This window comes from Cupressus sempervirens, chromosome 2 (genome assembly GCF_028749045.1).
Source record: "Cupressus sempervirens isolate cs-2001-9-10 chromosome 2, ASM2874904v1, whole genome shotgun sequence".
Taxonomy (NCBI): Eukaryota; Viridiplantae; Streptophyta; class Pinopsida; order Cupressales; family Cupressaceae; genus Cupressus; species Cupressus sempervirens.
Genome location: NC_143119.1, coordinates 513,260,289 through 513,282,339, shown reverse-complemented (window position 1 = coordinate 513,282,339; position 22,051 = coordinate 513,260,289). Strand labels below are relative to the sequence as shown.

The 22,051-nt window shown below is 35.5% G+C and overlaps 1 protein-coding gene across 2 annotated transcripts in view; it reads right to left on the bottom strand.

Moving 5' to 3' along the window:
- Window positions 1–22,051, bottom strand: part of LOC149573226 (uncharacterized) — a 235,547-nt gene that overhangs the window by 91,299 nt on the left and 122,197 nt on the right. For both annotated transcript variants that reach the window (XM_089814405.1, XM_089814406.1), the window contains 2 exons: window positions 18,750–19,074; window positions 18,500–18,593 (listed from right to left, as the gene is read on the bottom strand). In XM_089814405.1, coding sequence (XP_089670531.1) covers window positions 18,500–18,593; window positions 18,750–19,074 — 419 coding nt within the window. The remainder of the gene's footprint in view (window positions 1–18,499; window positions 18,594–18,749; window positions 19,075–22,051) is intronic.

Here is a 22,051-nt window from a genome sequence, read left to right as displayed (position 1 = left end):
AGACCATATTCAATTGTACGACCAAGATACCTAAGAATGTGTTTTGCTGCTACTAAATGAGTTTGTTTAGGTTCGCACATGAATCGACTGAAAACATTTACAGCGTAACAGATGTCAGGTCTTGTGTTTACCAAATAAATTAAAGAACCAATTATCTGTCTATATAGAGTAGGATCAACACTTTTAGAATCTTTTGTTGCTTCTTTTAGTTTCTTGAGGTTTGTTTCCATAAGAGTTCTCATTGCTTTGCTATCCAACATGCCAAATTTTTTGAGTAGGTCTAGAGTATACTTCCCTTGATTTAAGAAGATTCTATTTGAATGCTGCCATACTTCTATTCCCAAGAAGTAGTGCAATATCCCTAAGTCTTTTATTTCAAATTCAGATATAAGATCTTGTTTACATTTTTCAATTAGATGATCTTCTCCTGTAATCAAAAGATCATCAACATATAAAACCATAATTAACATATCCCCCTGTATTACCTTGTAATATAAATTTGGATCTGCAATGTTTTTAGAGAAATCAAGTTTAGTTAGATGATGATCTATCCGTTCATACCAAGCTCAAGGAACTTGTTTCAATCCATATAAAGCCTTTTTTTAATTTGCATACATGAGATTGTTTATTGTGTACTTCAAATCCTTCTGGTTGTTCAAGATAAACTTCCTCTTCTATAACACCATTCAAAAATGCAGTCTTTACATCCATTTGATGAATTTTCCATCCCTTGGATGCAGCAATGGCTAAAACAGTGTTGACTAAGATATATTTGGTTACTAGAGCAAAAGTTTCCTCATAGTCTATTCCTTCCTTTTGAGAAAATCCTCTTGCTACAAACCTTGCTTTGGACTTGTCGATACTTCCATCTGCAACATGTTTAATTTTAAATAGCCATTTTGAGGAAACAACTGATTTATTTTTGGGTCTAGAAACAATATCCCAAACATCATTTTAAGTATGGAATTATATTCTTCTCTCATGGCATCTTTCCAATTTTGATGTTTTATTGCTTCTTTTACATCAGATGGTTCAGATTTGGAGATTTCACTCATTAATGCAATGTAACTTGAGTATATGTTAGGACGATTTCTTTACCTAATTAACTCTGAGGGGATGGAATTGTTCTCTTCAATTAGCTTTTTGGCCCATAGTGGTCTTTTCTTTTCCTCAGAAGTAATGTCTACGGGTTCAATTCATTTATCTTCCTCCATTAGAAACTCCCTCTCATTATCAGAGTTTTGCTCTTCTAGAGTTTCTTTTAAATTTGATTCATTTTCATCCATAGATCTTTTGAAGGCCAAATCTTCATCAAATATTACATCTCGACTTAGTTCAATATTTCTTTGTCCAGGGATATAGATACGATAAGCTTTGGAAGTTTCACTATAACCTACAAAGATTCCTTTCTTTCCTAAGCGCTCTAATTTGGTTTTCTTCTCTTTAGGATAAATAGGGCAACCAAAAATTGTTAGGTATTTAAGATCAAGTTTCTTCACGGTAAAAGCCTCTTCAGGGGTCTTGAATTCAAGATGAGAGTGTGGAGATGAGAGTGTGGACATATATTTTGAAGGAAAACAGCAATATTTGAGGCTTCTCCCCAAAGAAAGGTTTCAAGATTTTGATCATGAAGCATTGGTTTAGCAGATTCAACTATGGATCTATTCTTTCTCTCAGCTATTCCATTTTGTTGAGAATTATAGGGAACAAAACACTCCCTCTTGATCCCAATAGTTTTACAGTAATTTATAAAGATATGAGAAATGTACTCTTTACCATTGTCTGTTCCTAAGACTTTTATTTTCTTTCCAGATAGATTTTCTACAAGGGCTTTAAACTCTTTAAATTTTGTCAGGATTTCTTCAGATTCTTTACTTTTAAGAAGATAGATCCAAGTCTTCCTAGAGAAATCGTCCACCAATATGTAGTATAGAAAACCTCCTAGTGAAGGAACTGACATAGGACCACATAAGTCTGAGTGAATAAGTTATATTCTTCCGCAAAGCACAACCTTTATAGGTTCCTTCATGGTACGGATGAAGTTTAGCTAGACCCGTTACCATTTTTCCTAGAGAAGGTAATCCTCAAAAATGAAGATGACCTATTCTCCTGTGCCAAATTTCATTTTCTTTTAAAGAATCATGAAGTAGAGCTGAATGAGTGAGAGAGTTAATTTGATAAAGACATCCATGTCTAGAGCCAATCTTGTATGCATTTTTTATGTTAGAATTCTTAGGCCAAGCTAAGACCTTTCCTTCCATAAATGCAACTTTGAATCCTTCATCTTCAAGAGCAAAGATTGAAAGCAAGTTTCTTTTTATACCAGGTACATATAGTACCTTAGTAAGTTCAATTGTTTTCCCTGATTTCAGAGGAATAGTGCATGTTCCTATTCCCATTACGAGATAGCTTGTATCATCTCCAATGGTTACTTCATCAACATAGTCTTCCTTGATAGAGTCCAACTGTTCTTTAAAACCTGTAATATGTTGAGAGGCTCCGCTATCAATTACCCAAGTACTTGATCTGGTTGATGCTTCACTAGAGAGAGCTGAATAGAAGGCATTGTTCAAAATTTCCATTTGAGTTTTGAGTGGTTGCAAATGAAGCTTGTTGCTTAATTCTATCAGGACATCTAGATGTCGGATGTCCAATTTTATCACATCTAAAACATTGCATTTTGGAGAAGTCAGGTTACTTTCTCTTCCCTTTGAATTTTCTTTTCTTATTATTTACTTGAGTAGAGAGAACTTGTAAATCTCCTTTTGAGGAGGAAACATTTTGGCCTCGAGCTACTTGTATACACTCTTCTTGTATGCAGTCAGCTTTAAGTCTTTCAAATTTAGGAAGTTTTGACCGAGAGCATACCCCTTGTCTGAAAGTATCCCATGATGATGGAAGGCCTTCTAGAGCCATTATTGTTAACTCCTTTCCATCACAGATGTGTCCTATTGAAGAGAGTTGATTTCGAAGTTCAGTTATTCTCATAAAGTATGAGGAAAATTTCTCTCTTTTATTCATTTTAATATTTGATATTTTGTCCTTTAACGTGATAATCCAAATAGCATTATTTATCTCAAACATATTTCCAAGAGCATTGTACATCTCATGTGCAGTGTCTAATTCTGAGATTACAAGAAATAGATGAGTTATAACACCGTCCACAATAAGTTTCACGGCTTTATTGTTGTCACTCTCCCATTTTTCTAGTTCATCATTTCCTTTGGGTGGTGGGTCAGAATTTTCAATAAACTTATTTAGGCCATGTTCTTTCAGTATGAGTTTTAGTCGTAATTTCCAGCCTGCAAAATCTAAATCACCTTCTAATCTATCTTCTAGCCTCATGTCGTTCACCATTTTAGAATAAAGTTTGACTAAAGCCTGATTTCAGGATCACTTCTTTAAACTTGCTCTGATACCATGTTAGTGTATCAGACTGTATGTGAAATAATATTCTGAATCAATCCTCAAGATAAGAAATGATTATAATACCGAAATATGATCAAGGAATGCAGAGAAGCAATGTTTATGTTGTATACGCTGAAGGCACTGAAGATTTGGTAATTTCTGTGTTCATTGTGCTTAATAATCAGTGGAGATCAATTTTATATGCAGAAGGGCAAAAAATGAGTCACGACCGATAGGCGTGACTCATGCTTGAGTCACGTCTATCGGGTGTGGCACAATAGTCACCCCCGATACCTAATTAACACCCATCTAATTAACACTCACACCAATTGCACTATGGAGATGGTAACAACCATAAATACCTGAAACACTACCACCAACTCCAACCTCTGCTAAGCTTCCCTGGGTGTGTGTATACTGCAAGTGGTCTAACTTGCAGCCGTCAATCCCGTCTGCAAAAGATGGTGCTAACCTATCCCACAATGGATGGTATGGAACAAGAGTTAACCCACACTGACGTGAAACCAAATCCTCTTCTTTTGGATAAAAAGGAAGCGACGAGATAAAGAGATGTCACCTTCACTCACCCTCAACTAACTAGCCACATGATGCCTTTGTAACCCCTGCCTCTTATGCAAGCTCTCTGCCTCACTAACTGCACCGTGATAGGAAATTAAGCCAAAGTTGCTCAACTCCTGTACACTCTTGTCCTCGCACACAACTATGACCGCGATACAACTACTCGATACCTATTCCTATTCATCTAAAGAAGTGGAAGCTCTAGCTATATCAATCTCCTCACATGAATCCAATTCCTCCACAACAGAAAGTACCTGTAAATCCTAATCTTGGGACCCATCCAAAACCTCCTCAGAGTCATCACATACCATTTGGCAAAGTAAATCAAACCCACAGCAACTCATAGCATCCCCAAATGGATCATTAGAGTTGTCCATACTATCAGTATCCCCATCACCACATAGAGCCTCAACTGATGTCACCTAACTCTGCACACATGACTCTATACTAGGCTATGGATCAATTACGTTGGAGCATAAACCAACATCAACTGAGTCAACAAGAACACCCACATCACTAATATCATAGCAAGATAGCTCCATGCTCTCGTCTATCCCACCTGAGAAAGATGTTGCCCCCCACTCAAGAGCAACAGTACAATAGTTGACATACAAATCGCCAATAACAATCCCCTCAAGAGAGTCTAAACAATCAGTGGTAACAACTGCATCAATCGCCCCTACACTAGCTGCAATAACAACTCTGGAATCCTCAACCTATTGAAGCTTAGTGCTTCTATCCACAAATGGTACTGCCACATCCACATGTCTCTCTATCGAAAGTCTATCATGTGATCTACGGATAGGACTAGTGAGTGTCGTAATGAACACATGTACATTTGCCTCCTAAATGCCAACTGGAGAGAACTCAAGCCTTCCTCCTTGCATCCTCAGTGTCGGTCTACTAAAAGTGGAAACCATATACCTTGTTGCCCCATTAACCGTCTCTGGATCCAACAATCTCACTGCCAGTCTCTGCTGATGAAGCTCAAGTCTTTCCATACTCTCCCTCGAGGTATTTATTTTTTTCACTATCTTCCACGCTACTTTGCCAACTCCTGGAACTATTGGTTCTCCTATGTCTATCCATAACTAGAATGTGTAAGAGTATTGGTCACTCCCAAAACAGCAACCAATCTGAAATAATGATAAATATCCTACCCCATAGGATGGAAAGAAGTTGCTCTAATAGCATTGTAATAACCATGTCTAGATTATAACTTCCACAACTACAATTTCTTAACAACTTCAAAAGTTTGACATTTTGTCAAACACTTGGCAATCATCCTTTGATAGTTCACATATGTTATTTCTTGTTTCTTTTGCGAATTTGGGCTTGTCAACATATAGGTGTTTTAAAACTTATGAAATATATAAGATATTTGCCATGCCAAATTAAAAATAATCATTGTATTTAATTGTTGAAATAATAAATAACAACTGAACTAAATTAGAGTTGAATTCAACCAGATACAGGTGGCACCTGTTGACTTTGTTTGCAATAAAGTTAATGCCAGAATTCTGCCCCAAGCACAATGTGCAGCCAAGTCACCACAGGCGCTAACAAGGCATCAAGGGAAAAGTTTGCAAGTCTCCATGAAGTTGATGTTGGCTACGAGAGACATACCGCAAGCCACATATATCAATCACAGCCCCAGGTAAAATGCAAAAACATTCTCAAATTGAGATCGCAGGTCCTCCAACAATAATTGCAGGTCAAAGAAAATCATTGCATACCTTTCTTCCCCTGCAAATGAGCTCCCAATGAAGATCGCCAACCTCAGAAGTTAATCACAGGCCTCATACAATAAAATGCAGGTCTCTATATTGCATTCGCAGCCTATATATGAATGAACACAGGCCTCTCAATTCCTCAGGAACAAACACCAGCAGCAGATAAACGTTTCGCCCCTTATATCACCAACAATTTGGAGCATTCAGACAACTCCAGAATTCTTAACTCTTATAATGAACTCCAACTTCTCATAAACAGTATACCACACTAGACAAGTAACAATTGCAATGCCTCGGCTGCAATTGCACAGATAAATCAAAAAGAGTCAGTCTCCAAGCTAAATCGCCAAACCTTTATACCTCAGCAAGGGCAAAAGAAAACAATTCAGAAACTTTTTCACAGGCAACAAAAGCAAATAATTAATCAGATGATCAACTCTCATAAGGGGAGCCATATTTATAATCTCCATTGTGCAACTTAGCTTCAACTATACACCTTTCACTTAAACGCCTTTTTGCTTTATACTTAGGCACATAGTATAATTTATTAATTTCCTTTTTGGCTCCCAAAAACGACCTTTTCAACCATATCATGAAATTCTAACACACGAGGTCATTTTTTCTTGTGCCCAAGATTTAAATGTTTTCAACCCAGTTCCAATGAGCTATGAAACTAAGGTGACCACCATACAGTACCATCAAAAAAAACAACCTCAACATACTTGGTTAAATAATAATAATTCACCAGTCTTGTGAAAATGGACTAAAGAAGCATCGGAATTGAGATCTGACAACACAAGCGATCCAGATGAAGAAAAACAATGAATGAACCTAACGAGGTGACTTACTAAAAATAGGCTCTCCCTCCAAGATTCTTGGAGCTCAAACTAGAAGCAAGAAATAAAAACTTAGAGCATCACTCAACTCCTCTAACTCATCTGAGCTCATCAAAACCATATATTGACTTGCTACAAATAGTAAGTCCCTCAAAACAGAGCCGAACTCACCAAAGGCCACTAGAAAGCCTAATAACTCCACAATTGAGACCCTCAAATCCCATTGTCAGCTAACAAGGGTTGCAATGATGAACTGACCAAGCCAACTGCATGAACCTACTAAAAATGGGGACATTACATACATGGGTATTATGGATAAAGGGAACCTTGAAGAATATTGGGATTGATTTTCTTGAACCGATTCTGATACTGTGCAATAAGACAAGTACTACTTGTGTGTCAAGGAATCTAGTTATGCATTGCAAAACAACGCATATTACCATCAGATATCACCTTATCACAGAGAAGATGGAAGCAAGAAAAGGCAGATTGGAGTATGTACCCACAAAGGAGCAGATAGCAGACATATTCGCTAAACCTTTGTGTAGAGATACATTTGAGTATCTCGGGGGAAGTTGAGCATTTTACCCCTACTTGGTGCTCACTCACGAGCATTGATGTGTGCATTGGTCCAACAGTTTTCACTTCATATATTTCTAAATCAATGTTGGGGAGCTTCCTCGCAAGGGGAGTTGTGTGTAGCAGAAAGGGGAGTAGTTTGTGCTTTCCTGGCCCTTTGTCATTGTTGTCAAAGGGTGAGCGTTTTGGTGAAGCTTTCGATATTGCTTGGTTCCAACAGTTTTCTTTCTTTGCTTTGTTATTGATGAATCATGCCATCAATGACAAAGAGGGAGATTGTTAGAATGTAAGGTTTGTGGTTATCTTTTGGTTGTTATTGAGGTAAACATAGTTGTCATTAGTTTCAACATCCTTATTTCAACCTTTCGTGTTTTGGTGTTGCATCAATGGTTGTAAACCAGCAAATTTCCAACAACTGAGGTGCATCGACTAGTTACGCATTCAGTACCTTTCTCATCGATAGCATGTACTTCGTGTGTTATTCGTGACCATTGGCTGAGCATTAATTGTTTTACTATTTCACGCCTTGGCGGTTACTTGGATTGTCTTAGAGGTTGCATGGAGTTTATGGTTTGGGTTGATCCTTTGCAACGCGTCTTGATGATTTTGGTCCCATCTGTTTTGCCTAGCATGTGCATCATATCCACTGGCATCAAAGATCATGGTAACTTGTTGGTATGCTCGAGGATCATTGTATTGCTCGAGGTGGTGTGTCCTACCTTAAATCTATTTTGGCGAACAAGTTTATAGTTTCAACATCCTTATTTTGACCTTTGGTGTTTTAGTGTTGCATCAGTGGTTGTAAACCAGCAAATTTCCAACAACTGAGGTGCATTGATTGCTTACGCATTCATTACCTTTCTCATCAATAGGATGTACTTTGTGTGTTATTCGTGACCATTGGCCGAGCATCAATTGTTTTACTATTTCATGCCTTGGCAGTTACTTGGATTGTCTTAGTGGTTGCATGGAGTTTATGTTTTGAGTCGATCCTTTGCAAAGCGTCTTGATGATTTTGGTCCAATATGTTTTGCCTAGCATGTGCATCATATTCACTGGCATCAAAGATCATGGTAACTTGTTGGTATGCTCGAGGATCATTGCATTGCTTGAGGTGGTGTGTCCTACCTTAAATCTATTTTGGCCAGCAAATTTATAGCAAGAGTTTAGTATATATGAATCATTTCAAGTTGTATAAAATCATCCATCAATATCAATCATGCATGTGATCATTGTAACGGAAGTGTGAACTTTCTTAGATAGCTGATCGAGGAGGTGCAATCAATTCTTAATTGTTATTGAGGAGGTTTGACATTATACTTTGTTTCGGTTCCATTTTCATTCTCCTGTTATTGAGTCTTATTGTATTGCCAATGAACCTTATTGTATTTCGGGTGTAGCTATTTAGGCAATTAGCCTACCGACAATACCCCTGTTTAGGTAATTAACCTTGTTGGGAAGAGTCACCTAAATGATGTCACCTTAACTAGTATTGTTATCATTTCATGAGAATTAGCTTCTCCATGGTTTTTGCAAGTTAGGTTTTACATGTAAAATCTAGTGTTCATTGTGTCGGTGTATCTATGCTTTCACGCTTCTCTTTTTGATGACATATTGTTGGACTTTAACCAAAGGAACTTAAAGTGCAATGAATGTATGTTAAGTGTCAACTGATAGTTGGAAAAACTTTTGAGTTTGTGTGGGAATAACATTTCTTTGATACTTTTTTCTTTAGTGTTGTTTACAATATGCAACCTACTCCACTCTAAATTGTAAAGCTTCCTACACCTCAAAAAAAAATTCTAACAAAATGAAATAAGTGATGCACCTTGTCCCCAAAATTAGAAGAATTCATTCTTTGAGAAAGTCAAGAGAACAAGTGAGGAGCGGTGGTTGCAAATATAACATCTACATATCTGTAGCTTTTGGCACCACTTTGTGCACCCAGGCTATTTGTTGACGAGTGTTTTTGCACTCTCCAACATAAAATAAGTTACACTAAGTATCTAGTTCTCTCTTGAAAAGAATTCTTGAGGATGAAAACATTATCACCCCAAAGTTTTGGTAGTTAGGTCTTGGCGATGCTTCAGATAACTCAATAAATGTATGTGATTTTGCTAGTATCACAAGGGGCATTACATTAGCAAGCTAGAAGTTTATTCCTGCAAGATCCCTCAAAAAATCCTAAGATTGAAATTACATTGTCATCAAATTTGGTATGAAGAAACAAAGCTTTTCAACTTAAATTTATTTCAAAATAAAATTCCAAATTTATTCATGACAATAGGTGAGTTCCAAAATGTTGACTAGAACTTGTTTCAACAAATTAAATTAGAGCTACAACAAAATAGGTATAATCTTCAGAGGAATACTTGCAACATTTTGTTGAAGTTGATGAAAGATCAACCCCACAGCTCCCAAGAATCACCTGCATGCAAACACCTGTCACAGAAAGAGAGAAGCAAAAGCTATGGAAGCTGGAATTCTCAAATCCATAGATGAGACATTCTTGATGAGCAAAAAAAGAGATTGCTATAATCAAAAGTGAATTGGCTAATAATTACAAAAAGAGATCGTCCTTATAAAGGAGATCAAAACCCTAACAGGTAAAACCTAAGTTGCATAATATTATAATAATAATTAATAAAAGAATTAATTATTATATACCTAAAGTTTAGCTTAAGTAAAGTAGAGATAATAAGTGACTTAATAATTAAATCAATATGATTTAATTAATAAGAAAATACTTTATTACTCTAAAACATTTAAGTCACAAGCCATTTGTTAAAACCATTAATAAGTGCAAATGAACAAACCACTGATGATCGAACTTACAGTAAATAAATAAAGGGTTTAGACTAACAATACATTGAAAAATACTATTAGCAAGCATCTAATGATATGAATCTGGACCTTCTTCTGGTACCAATCTCAACAAATCTTCATATTGCTTGAACTTATTCTGATTTTAAGAATCAAGAAACTATGCTAACATTCAAAAATTAACACAAAATATCCACCGTTGATATGGCATTCATACATACATTATGAAGTCCTTAATACACAACATCATATTAGAATTGAGAATTCACAAGTCGAGCAAAATTTATACACATCGATACTCAATTTAAACACTACCATAATTCTTTGTCAATGTGCATATGATATATAATTAAAAAAGTAGCAAAATAAGCCCCAAGGTTGCCAAATTGATCAAGAAAATAACAATCACAAAAACAATGTTATAAAAAGTCTGAGGCTGTCCCTAATCAGTATTTTCCAACATTGGATCAAAATCAAAGTTCAACTCTAACCCACTACCACTATGAGGGATTGCCTCGACCAATAAAACTCCAACCAATTCCTCTTGTGTCTCCTCATAAATCTAAGAGGAATCATTAGATCAATATCCCACCATAAAGATAGAGTCTATTGAAATTGTTTGGTCTAACGATTATGATGTTGCAAAGCACTCTGCACGGGCACCAAATTATCCACTCACTTAGAGGTAAGCCTACACTCAATAGAGTGGATAAGACTATATGTGGACCAATCCCCTCTAGAGTTGATAAATAGGCAACCTACTATAAAGAGAGGTGAATAGTGAGCATTCTCAACTCCACATTATCGTTTCCGTGGGATGTCCACCATCTAGTATGATGCATTGGAGATAATGTAGCTCTATCTATCTTTGCTTCTGGTTTGTTATATATTGGTGAGTTATTATGGGCAAAGTATTGTTGATTTCACTTTAATACATCTTCCAAAGGGTCTTCATTAACCCTTCTTTCACCTCTTCATCAACAAGGAGGTAATCTACCAGTCTTTAGTGCAAACCATTTGGAATTTAGAACAAAGGCTTCCACAAGAAATGTTTATGGTGTTCCACTGCCACATCACAAGATTTAAATGTTTCTCATATAATCCCAAATTAGGATCCGTAATACAAACTGCTTGCTTTGTCTCTAACATTATATCTACAAAAAGGAGGAGCAAAACTATCTACAAACAAAATATTCACAAAAGACAAAGTTAGAAAATTAGAATTAAAAAATAAATAATAAGTTTAACAAGTTAACGAAAAAACAGCAAGCTCTAACCCCAATGAGCCATCAATCATCATCAAAGATCATTTCTTTGACTTTTTTCCTTTAGTGATGTCTGCTATATGCAATATACTCCACTCTAAATTATAAATCCTCCTGATGGAACTCTAAAATTTATAAAATTTTGGAGAATTTTAGAATCCTAAGCACCATAGGCATGAGAAGATTTTTTTGGATCTTATCCACTACTTGTATTTGAGAATTATGCTTCAATCATGAGCAGGGCAGTTATAAGTGGTTCGAGGAGAATTATAGAAAGAACAAAAGGGTGGAGTTCTTTTAAGAGGTTATGCAGCATTCCGGAGCTTATCTTTAGGGAAATATGTGAGGGACAGGGCTGTTGCATGACGATTTTTGTGAAGCTTTACAGAATGAACCTGATATACTCATCTATGATGATGCACATATGATTAGGAATACAAAAGCTGATATAACTCAAGCATTGAAACAAGTGAAGACCCAATGCAGAATTGCATTGACAGGTTCATCTCTGCAAAATAACCTGATGGAGTATTATTGCATGCTGGATTTTGTAAGAGAAGGTGTTCTGGGAACTAAGCACGAGTTTAGGAACAGGTTCCAGAGTCCTATAGAAATGGCCAGCATGCTAATTCAGCAGCAGATGATGTGAAAGTACAGATAAAGATTGTCCAGTCATAGAATTTGTTGTTCCAGATAATTTTGAGGATGAAGAGTGTTTGATTGACAGCTTAAAGAGGAATTTATATATATTGCTGAACAACAAGCTTCATTTAAAGTCATGATTTAACTGTAGTTAATATGGAGGCAGATCCAGAAGCATTGGGCAAGCCTTCTGCGATTTTGGAAGAAGTGGGTGGTGTTCATAAATTTGGCTGCAGTACTGATAATATGCTGTTATTCAACTGCCATGGTTCTTTTGATAAAAAAGAAAAAAGAAAAGAAACAACTGCAGAAGAGAATTTGCATCTGAGTTCTTGTGGAAAATGTTTCAATAAAGAATGTTCATACAAGCTATCTACCTCTTGGGCAGATTGTAATCTCAATATTTCTTGGATTTTCTTTAAAGAGAAACCTGTTTTCAGAGTCCCCGAGGAAACTCCAGGGCTTTCTATAGTACCTTCTCATCATAAGCAAATTCAGAAATTCTGACAAAATTTCTGATACACATGGGGTATTTCCTTCAGTTTGCAACTTAGAGTTGTATGCACATATGCCCATGGATATCGTTTTCTTGCACAGTTTGGATTGGCGCTTTCTAGCTCTTGGTAAAATCAGATTGGAGAATCAGGTTTAACCAATTCAGGGAGAAGTGAGCATTCATCATCACTTGGCTCTATTTTTATGAGTGGCAAAATGAAGAATGAGGAAAGTGCTAGGAAGGGTGACATATCACCAAACCTTCCATTATCACTATTCCGATTGCTTGATGTTCTTGTAAATCTAGCATAGACAAAGCATTTCAGTGCCTGGAGGAAGAGCCTCAAAATCTGTATGCAATAAGGTTGGTGGGTGTGCTAATCGACCATTTTTTAACTCTGGAGATGGAACAGGTGAAGAATCAAGGAAGAAAAAGATGAGTGGTAAAGTCAAGGATCTCGAGGCAGTGCAGGAGTTGTTTTCCCTTTGTTGCTTGCTACAGCAGAAATACAGCTACACGGAAAGGGGAAAGCTCCTCTAACTGATGCTAGTGTCTCTGAGGTAGCACAAGCAGTGCAATCTGAAACATTGGTTCCTTATCATAGAAGGCTTCTAATGAAAGTTTTGCTACGGGCTATATCTCTTTGAATATATGCTCCTGGAAATACTGCACGACCGTATGGATCTGAAGAAAGTGCATTGCCATTTTGCCTTTGTACCATATTCAGGAGAACAGAAAAGACATATGGAGGGGCCCTCTGACCAGATGTTTATCAATAACCAAACATTTTCTTTATATCTTATAGTGTCTAATGTTCGTCGCAGGATAACCACCAAGCAGTATAATATTTAAGGAGAATCGCTATATAACTGAAGCCCGATGAGAGAGTGCGTTCAGAAATTATCTACCTCTCCTTATTTTTGCCGTGAGGCTCCAGATTCAAAAGGGGCATGAATCTCTTTGGATTATAACCATTCATAACTCGCTTGGCTGTTCACTATAAAACTAGGCAATTCGTGCAGCAAGCATAACCTGAGAGTGAAGAGGAATCTGAAAGCAAATGATCCTGAGCCGCGTCCTAGTGTTCATCACTAAAAATGCCAAAGTGTAGGAGCTCTGTGTCGTGTATAACAAATATATATCTAACCTTATTCTATTTTTGTTGCAGGTCTTCAGATGCACGATGGAATTGAAAGGATGGCGGTGAAATTTTTAATGATTAATGTTGGAGCATCAGCGTGGAAGCAGAGAGAACGAAGAAGAGCAGCCCACACAGATTTGGAATGAAGATATTCAAGCGTCTTCAAATATTTAATTTAACTTTTAAGACCCAACCTAAATCATCGATGGAAAATAAAGGGCAATATGGTTGTCAAACCGCTGATTATTTGCCAAAGTTTATATTTTAACTTTATGTTATTTTTGGATAGTTATTTGTTATAGAAAGGTGCGACGCTTAGAGAAGCAACGGAAACCTTTTTCTTTCCTATAAATATGATATGTAAAATCAATCTTAGAGAGACTTATGACATTATTCATTATTCATATTTTAAATTTTTTGCCTGCCTATGCGCGATGATATATTATATTATTTTATTGGTGGAGAAATGAAGTTTTTGAACTAAGCCCGTGGGTTGAATTACGAAGTAAATTCATATGCGATTCCGGATAAATTCGTAGTAAATAGATCATCTGTAAGGAGTGTCTTTATTGTGATTTTATTTCCGGCAAATTTATTTATTTTAATTTCGGAGTTTTAAATTATTATTAAGTTGTGTCCTTTGTAAATGTTTTTAATTTATTTTCTATAAATATTTTAATATTCGGATAACCGCCAATAGTGGCATGTTGTGATGGTTAAGTTGTTGTGTTGTTATCCTTGCCATCAAGGTTCAAATCTCATGGGGATGAGGTCCCCTGTTTGTGGCCTCACTGGTTCATAGCTCCAGGTCAAAGCGTTTACCCCTCTTTTAAAAAAAAAATATTCGGATAAGTGGATTGGATCATTATTGCATTTTAAATTTGATAAACTTAAATATTGTGAAATATTTTATTGTTTCCGTATTTATGTCTAATTTGTCTCCACAGGAGTTAAAGTGCATTTTAGAGTTATTTAAAATTGCATTTATATAATTGATCCATCGCATTTGAATTATTAAAATTGTTTATAGTTTAATATATTGAACTTTATAAAGTTGTACGTCTCAACTTATAATGTTGACTCTGATTGCCCATTTAATTAGGCACTGGTCCTTTACTCCTGATTCATAATCCATATGCTAACAATTGTTTCATTTGTTTCCCTTTGAGGAATTAATATATTCATTTGTTGCATTAATCTATATTTATTTTTTATCTAAACATTATTTAAATCATTTACTTTTGTTCTCAGTTCAGAAATTGCAAGTTTAAAGTTTTCCTATAGTTCTTGCCATTTGGGAAACTTTTATTGTATTTGTGTTCTAATCGATTTGTTTTAAGCATCTTGGATCTAAGCATTTCGTCCAGGATTAGGTACACCCACCTCGGTCTTGTAGAGCCGGAAGTGCAAGGAACTCGGACCGTGTTGTTTAGTTTCATTAAGTTGGCCTTAACCAGTTGGATATCCCAGCATCGAGCAGGCAAGGCTCGTAGGATTCCAATTTGCGGTTTTGGGAACCAACACCTCCTATACCTCAAACATCTTTTCCAGCGGAATGAAATGATTGATACACCTAGTCCCCAAAATTAGACGAATCCCTGCAATGAAAAAGTCAAGAGAACACGTGAGGTGTGATGGTTGCAAATGAACATCTAAATATATCTACCTTTTGGCACCATTTTGTGCACCCAAGCTATCGTTTGGCGGGTGTTTTGGCACTCTCCAACAAAAAAAAATGCACTAAGTATCCTATTCTCTCTTGAAAAGAATTCTTACTTGATGACAAAAATATTATCACCCCAAGGTTCTAGTGCTCAGGTCTTGACTGTCCTTAGATAAGTCAATGTATGTAGGCAATTCTACTAGTATCACAAGTGGCCCTACATTATCATGCTAAAAGTTTATTCCTGCAAGATCCCTCAAAAAATCCTCAGTTCTAAAATCTCGATGTCATCAAATTTGGTATTAAGTAGTGTAACATGGGGACGCGTCCCCCCCCCCCCACTAGGACATCCCCAAGACGAGGGGAAGGCGTCTCGGCGTTTCAGGCGGCACCACTTAGAGTGCCACCTCCATCAGAGATGGTGAGACATCTCCGAGACGGCAAGACATCTCCTGTGTGGGTGCGGGGGGACACAACAGAGTCTCCTTTATTGCGAGAGGACGCGACAGAGTCTCCTTTCTTGTGGGTGCGGGGAGACTTGTAGTTTTTGTTTGCATTAGAATATTATATACTTATTTTGATATCATGATTCATGGCACATGATACTTACTATAATCATCTTTATGTCATGACTCATATGATCATTGATTACTTTTAGATAGTAGAATCTAGATACTCATACTATTGATATGAAGACTGATATATAGACTAATATTTGCTAATGTTCAATGTCAATGTTCATTGTTTGTTTGTTATTTGATCATGAATCATGATGTTCCAGTTCAAAACTTCAATCCAATGTTCAATTTTAATTTTTAATTGTTTAAGTTTACTGGTTTTTACATCTTTATATGATTATATCAAGTTATATTGTATAATTGTAGAACATATTTTCATAACTAGCATTTTAAGTATCATATGTATAAACTATACACCCCTGCTCTCCCCGCCACCCCCCACCCCCCGTCTCTCGCCACCGTCCCCCCGTCATCCCCAAATCAAGGCCCCTCTGTCCCCCCGTCTTGGAAACTTGTCCCCCCGTCTCACAGGGCGGGGTAACTATGGTGTTAAGAGACTATGCTTTTCAACTTACTTTAATTCATTTCAAAATAAACTTCAAAACAGTAGGGTTTAGAAAGCTAAACTAAAGCCTAATTGAGAACTTGTTCACAATAATAGATAAGTTCTAAATTGTTGACCAGATCTTGTTTCAAAAAATTATATCACCTACAACAAAAAAAATACAATATTTAGAGGAATACTTGAGACATTTAGGCCACGAGCCATTCATTAAAACCATTAAATAGTGTAAATGAACAAACTACTAATGATCGAACTTACAGTACATAAATAAAGAGTTTAGACTAACTATACATTGAAACTTAATGGTATGAATCTGGAACTTCTTCAGGTACCAATCTCTACAAATCCTCATATTACTTGAAATTAAACTGATTTTGAGAAGCAAGAGTCCATGATAACATTCAAAATTAACATGAAATATTCATCAACAAAATGAATTTATGTATTAATTCTAGCAGCATTTTCGGTAGCAATTTCCCATTTCGGCCTACAATGCGAGAGGCCAAGGCCAACTTTACACTTGAAATGTAGGGCCAAGATTTATCTCTATCAATAGCCAAGATTTGATGCAAAACCTAGGGCAGTTTAGGACATGTAGTGCAATTTGTTACAACGAGAAAGGAATATGTCATCGCATATTTATTACAACACTCAAATTGGAAGCAATGCAATTGCTTACAATTATCCCTATATAATCACGGCAAGGAATATGTAATGCAGTCATAACTTTGCATCATACTTTCACAAATAATCTTACTAACTCTAGAATGCGAGCGATTAATCAGATCCCTACTCTTATTTTCTATTTCTTAATTTAAAATTAAATGCTCATAATCAGATTAGATTATTTATTTCTGATTTGCTATTCCTCGTTCAATGGCCTTCCAAATGAGGCTTCCACTTTAGTACCCCCTCATATTGCGAAGAGTCAAATCCACTTAGCTTTAAGGAGCACTCACTGCCTCTTCATAAATAAATACTTAAAGGAAGTGCAGATCAGCATACATATAATTACCAGTTAGCCCCAATTACTGCCCTTAATTTGGTCAGCCTTCCTCAAATAATTATGACCAATATTTGTTACTTATTTTGGGTTGGCCTTGCATTTGTCAATTACCTACGTTTACTTATTTAAGTTGTGATTTGCTGGGTTATTTGTTGTGTTCTCTTCTCTTATAAGGGGCATGACACAATTCCTCATCCTAGGATTTTCTCCAACAAGAATCTCCAAAATCCACAAAATAGAAAAATAAGCGAGCAAGAGAAATGAGCTCTCACATCCTCCTTTTATAATTCCTTGGAACATTCGCAAGGGACCCTTTAAATTCTAGTTTTAAAACATTTCAATAAAGTACCTTATAAAGTGAATTTAATGTCTCCCGTTTTAAATTCACACAAGTCACTTTATAAATTAGTTCACCTATAAAATTTGCCTTTATGGGACAACTTTAATTAGTGATTAATTTGTTCCCTAATTTAGCCTGAAATTAGCCTTCAGGAATTAAACAGGCTCAATGGTCATCTCTGACTACTCCTTGGTCATCAATTTGCTATGATCAGTGTAAGCAATTATGAAAGGCTTCTACCCATGGAAACAATGATAGGAAGTAAAACAACAAAATAGTATTATTACATATTTCAATTTATTCGCAGATTTTACTTGAGAAATAACTTGCAAGTACAAAATTGTCATTTTCAATTCCCAAATAATTGTTTTACAGCAATGAAGGGAATCAGTCCGTGAATAGTTATTTGTTAAAAATATTTGGCCTATATACAATGACTTTTCAGTTAAACTATATTCGAAAAAAGTCCACCCTTATGGAATTCCAGTATCTAAATAGCCACCAAAAGTCAAATATGAATCATAAATTGAACTTTTTGAATTGTCAAAAGCATAAGATAAAGACTGAATTATAATACTGCACTACAATTATTCTACTAATTAAACAGCAGGTGCTAATGCCTGTTACTAAAATATGTGTAGATATTAATAGTGGTGTTAGTCTGGTTGCAGGTTGGTGTTAAAAAAAACATTATCAGGGTTATGCCCCTCCATTTTCATATGACAGCTCACATATTTACCAGTAATAAAAAAAAAAATATTTTACCAATCGAAAAACACACACACAAATCAGACATCTGCTTAAAATGAAAAAGAAATACTGGGTATTTTATTGCCATAATGGAATTTAGAAGATGCAACAAACCAAGTTTGAGCTTAAAGCCAAAAACTTAAAGAAAAACCTACCAAACAAAATAGACCAAAAAGTCCTTTTGGGCATTCTTTTCCAGTAATAGTGCCATTTCCTCCAGAAATTCCATGGTCACTTCCGTTTCCTCCCCTGCAAAGTATATAAGCAAAAACAAATAAGAACAGTCCTACAATGAAATTGTTCTGCAAAATTACCAAGGCAAAAACAAATAAAAACAGTTATTCCATAAGATTATTTCTCTATACATATTAAGCACACCATAAGATACGAGTCTGAAATAAGCACCCTGTATAAATTGTGCCATTTATAGTTGCAATAGGAACATATTCATCTCCAGTAGCAATGCCTGACCAGTGAAAATGCACCCTTCCACCACCACCACCTCCACCACCAACATGACCTCCATGGCCCCCAGCACTAGAAAGCAAAGCATTGTTACCTAGTGTAAGTGTCTGTAAAAACAAAAGAAGAGTTCCACCAGACCCACCACCAGATCCACCGACCAAATTTGTGACTCGATCTTCTGTCTTTGATTCTAAGCTTTCTCCATCTGCTTTTATAGATCCAAAGATGTCTAACTTCCCCAATGGATGTTCCTTGGAACCCATCACTGCAACCATCAAAGTGATTCATTAAGAAATTTCAATTCGAGGTTGATAAATTTATTAGATTTAAACCCAAAATTTTAATTTGTGCATTAAAATTATTTAAATTTCTTCTTGGTCAAAATTTATGTAAATATATTTTATACAAAGGATATCAAATTCTATAAATTGGCATGTTACTATCCACAACCCTTTCTATCAGTTGTTGACATAATTACTCAAGTACAAAATAAGTTCTGATGAAGATGGAAAGGAAGATGATGTTGGCATCAGAAATTAGCAGCTGCACGGGAAATAAGAACTTGCACTAAGAGACACTTACAGGTTGTGATTGTGCTTTCTAAGTAGACCAGCCACATTAAATACTGGTGTAATCGAATAGAAAGAAAGAAAGATTGTAATCAGATATAAATTTTCTTGAAAGCCTCACTAAATTGAACATTATATTGTAATTTTGTAAGTTGAATATCGTTTAGACTTTATAATTGTTTTAGGTTTTCTATGTAATTCTCTTTGTTCAATTCATAACAGTTTATGTTGTGAAACCTTTATAACCAAATTAAATAAGGATTGCTACTCCTTTGATTTTGTAAATTGGGTAAAAGAGTTAAACAAAACAACACTTGTAATTTGATTAATATCAAGTGGTGTGGATAAAGATTTGAAAAATGCATTTAGTTGATCAACTTTCTTAGGTAAGTATTTAATCACTGTAATCTAGGATATTAAGTGGTGGAAACTATCATGGGTGGTAGCACATGGGAATAAATACACATCAAAGAAAGGACATGCATAGGGCATGTCCAACCAAAGATATAAGGTATCCCTTCAAATGTCCTAACTAAGGATGTTGTAAATGCCAATTCGCTATTGTTTCCTTCCTAGACTGTGATCGTGACCTCAAGACCTTGCATCTAGCTTCCAAGAGAACAGCGCACCCAAAATCTAGAGAAAGCATTAAATATGCATCTGAGCTACTGTAACAATTCAATTATATATTTTTGAATATTACATTCATACAATTAGTTTTAAGTTTGTCTACCCACATTTGAATCTTGCCGTACTAAATGGGTTATAAATACGTTTGATATTATCTTGGAATTGAGTAACAATGTTGTATATACATGTTTAATCCAATTCCATTTTTTGTGCCATTCTCGTGCTTTTTCAGTTCCTACTGTTAGCTGAGAAGAGAGGGTATGCTAGTTGTTTAATTTTTTTGCATTAAATAAAAAATCATAGAACCTCTTGCAGTGAACAAGTTCAAAATAGCCCTGTCTACTAGCCTAAGTACAACTAATTCGGTTTTATTTTAGCTTTGTTTTTATTGCATACTCAAAGACCCCTATTACTTCTGGAATTATTTTGGCCTTCTTGTATAAGGGAATATTATCCAGGTTACCAATCTTGGTATAGGTGCAGGTACAAGTATGACAATACAGCAATTTTCTTTCCTTGGGTACAGTAACAAATTCAAGTGCATGTGTGTGTGTGCATGTGTAAATATGTGGATACACGTAATGTCCCCTGATTTGAATATCTAAATTTTGGGACAATTTCTTTATTTCTTCATACTTACTCATTCAAACTCTTGTAGATGAACTAAATAGCAAGGATACACCAATATCACTTCTTCCACTTGATTAATAATATATGTGAGGAATGATTTGATCTATCGATACTTTTCAAAACTTTCTTACTTGTCAAATGCTTCTCATTAGATCAATGGATGATTAATATTTTATAGGTTTCTTTTATAAGTATATGCAATCTTATTCTTATTCTTATCCATCCATATATATATATATATATATATATATATATATATATATATATATATATATATATATATATATATATATATATATCCATCCTATTTTATATATTATCTTTTTCAATCATTTAAATTGTGATCATATGTATATAGGTTGCAATCTTTATTACAGTTTAGTTGTCCTGAGTTGTCCTTAAATGAGTGATCTCCTGCGAACTCTTATCAGTTGTGGTAACAATGTTTAATAGCTCCCCTTTTAATGTTATTGTGCTTGACCTTCTTGTCTTATGGTAAATATTTTTATATGGCTCCAAATGAAAATCCATCTTGTAACACTAAGTGCCGATAAAATTATAATTCAATGATATTTAATAATATAACTGAATTTTATTGTAGTTTTGGGATGCAGGCTGACTGACTAAACTGTCTGACATATCCTTCCTTTATTTATCACTCAAAACTTTACCAATGATTGGCTTCTCTATTGCACTTAGCGGCTCACTGTAAGTTTCAAAGTGTTGATTTGATTAGTATTTCCTCATCTCCACGGACTTCTCCATGACTTTATGTCTAATGATACATTCTTCCTTCAGCCCATGCAGAGAGAAGAACTATAATACAATCACTGATCCTGACATTACAATTGATTGAATTGAATGTTGAATATGTCTTGTTGGATGTGCAATACTATAGTTATATGCCCTGCTGGTCCATTGTCTTCCTGAACTTACATCCTGATAATCTATTGGCAGCTTTATATATGTCCACAAAATCTCTAGTCTGGTATGATGACAAAGTATGGCTATACATATCCTTACGGAGTTTATAAGGTAAGCGGTATAGGCATGATTGTACTCTAAATATCTTCCTTCTGCGAACTGGGACCATCTTCACACGCTCCACATATTTTGGCTTATACAATCTATATTATTTATCATTCTGTATTCTTATCTGTAGTGTAATTATCTCTGAGTATGTGTGTCTAAATGCCAAGGAAAGCTACCATTGTTCGATTTTGATATATTTTTTATCAATGCTTCTATCTTCTCCTTATTCACTGTAGAAATCCCCTATTCGATGATCCTTTCTCCAATAAGGGAATTCACCTTTTATACCTTACACTAGGTCATGCTCAAAGGGATGTGTCTCTAGTGAACAGGCATTATATTCCTCCTTATTTTCTCTTAACTAATCATATTCAAGGGATT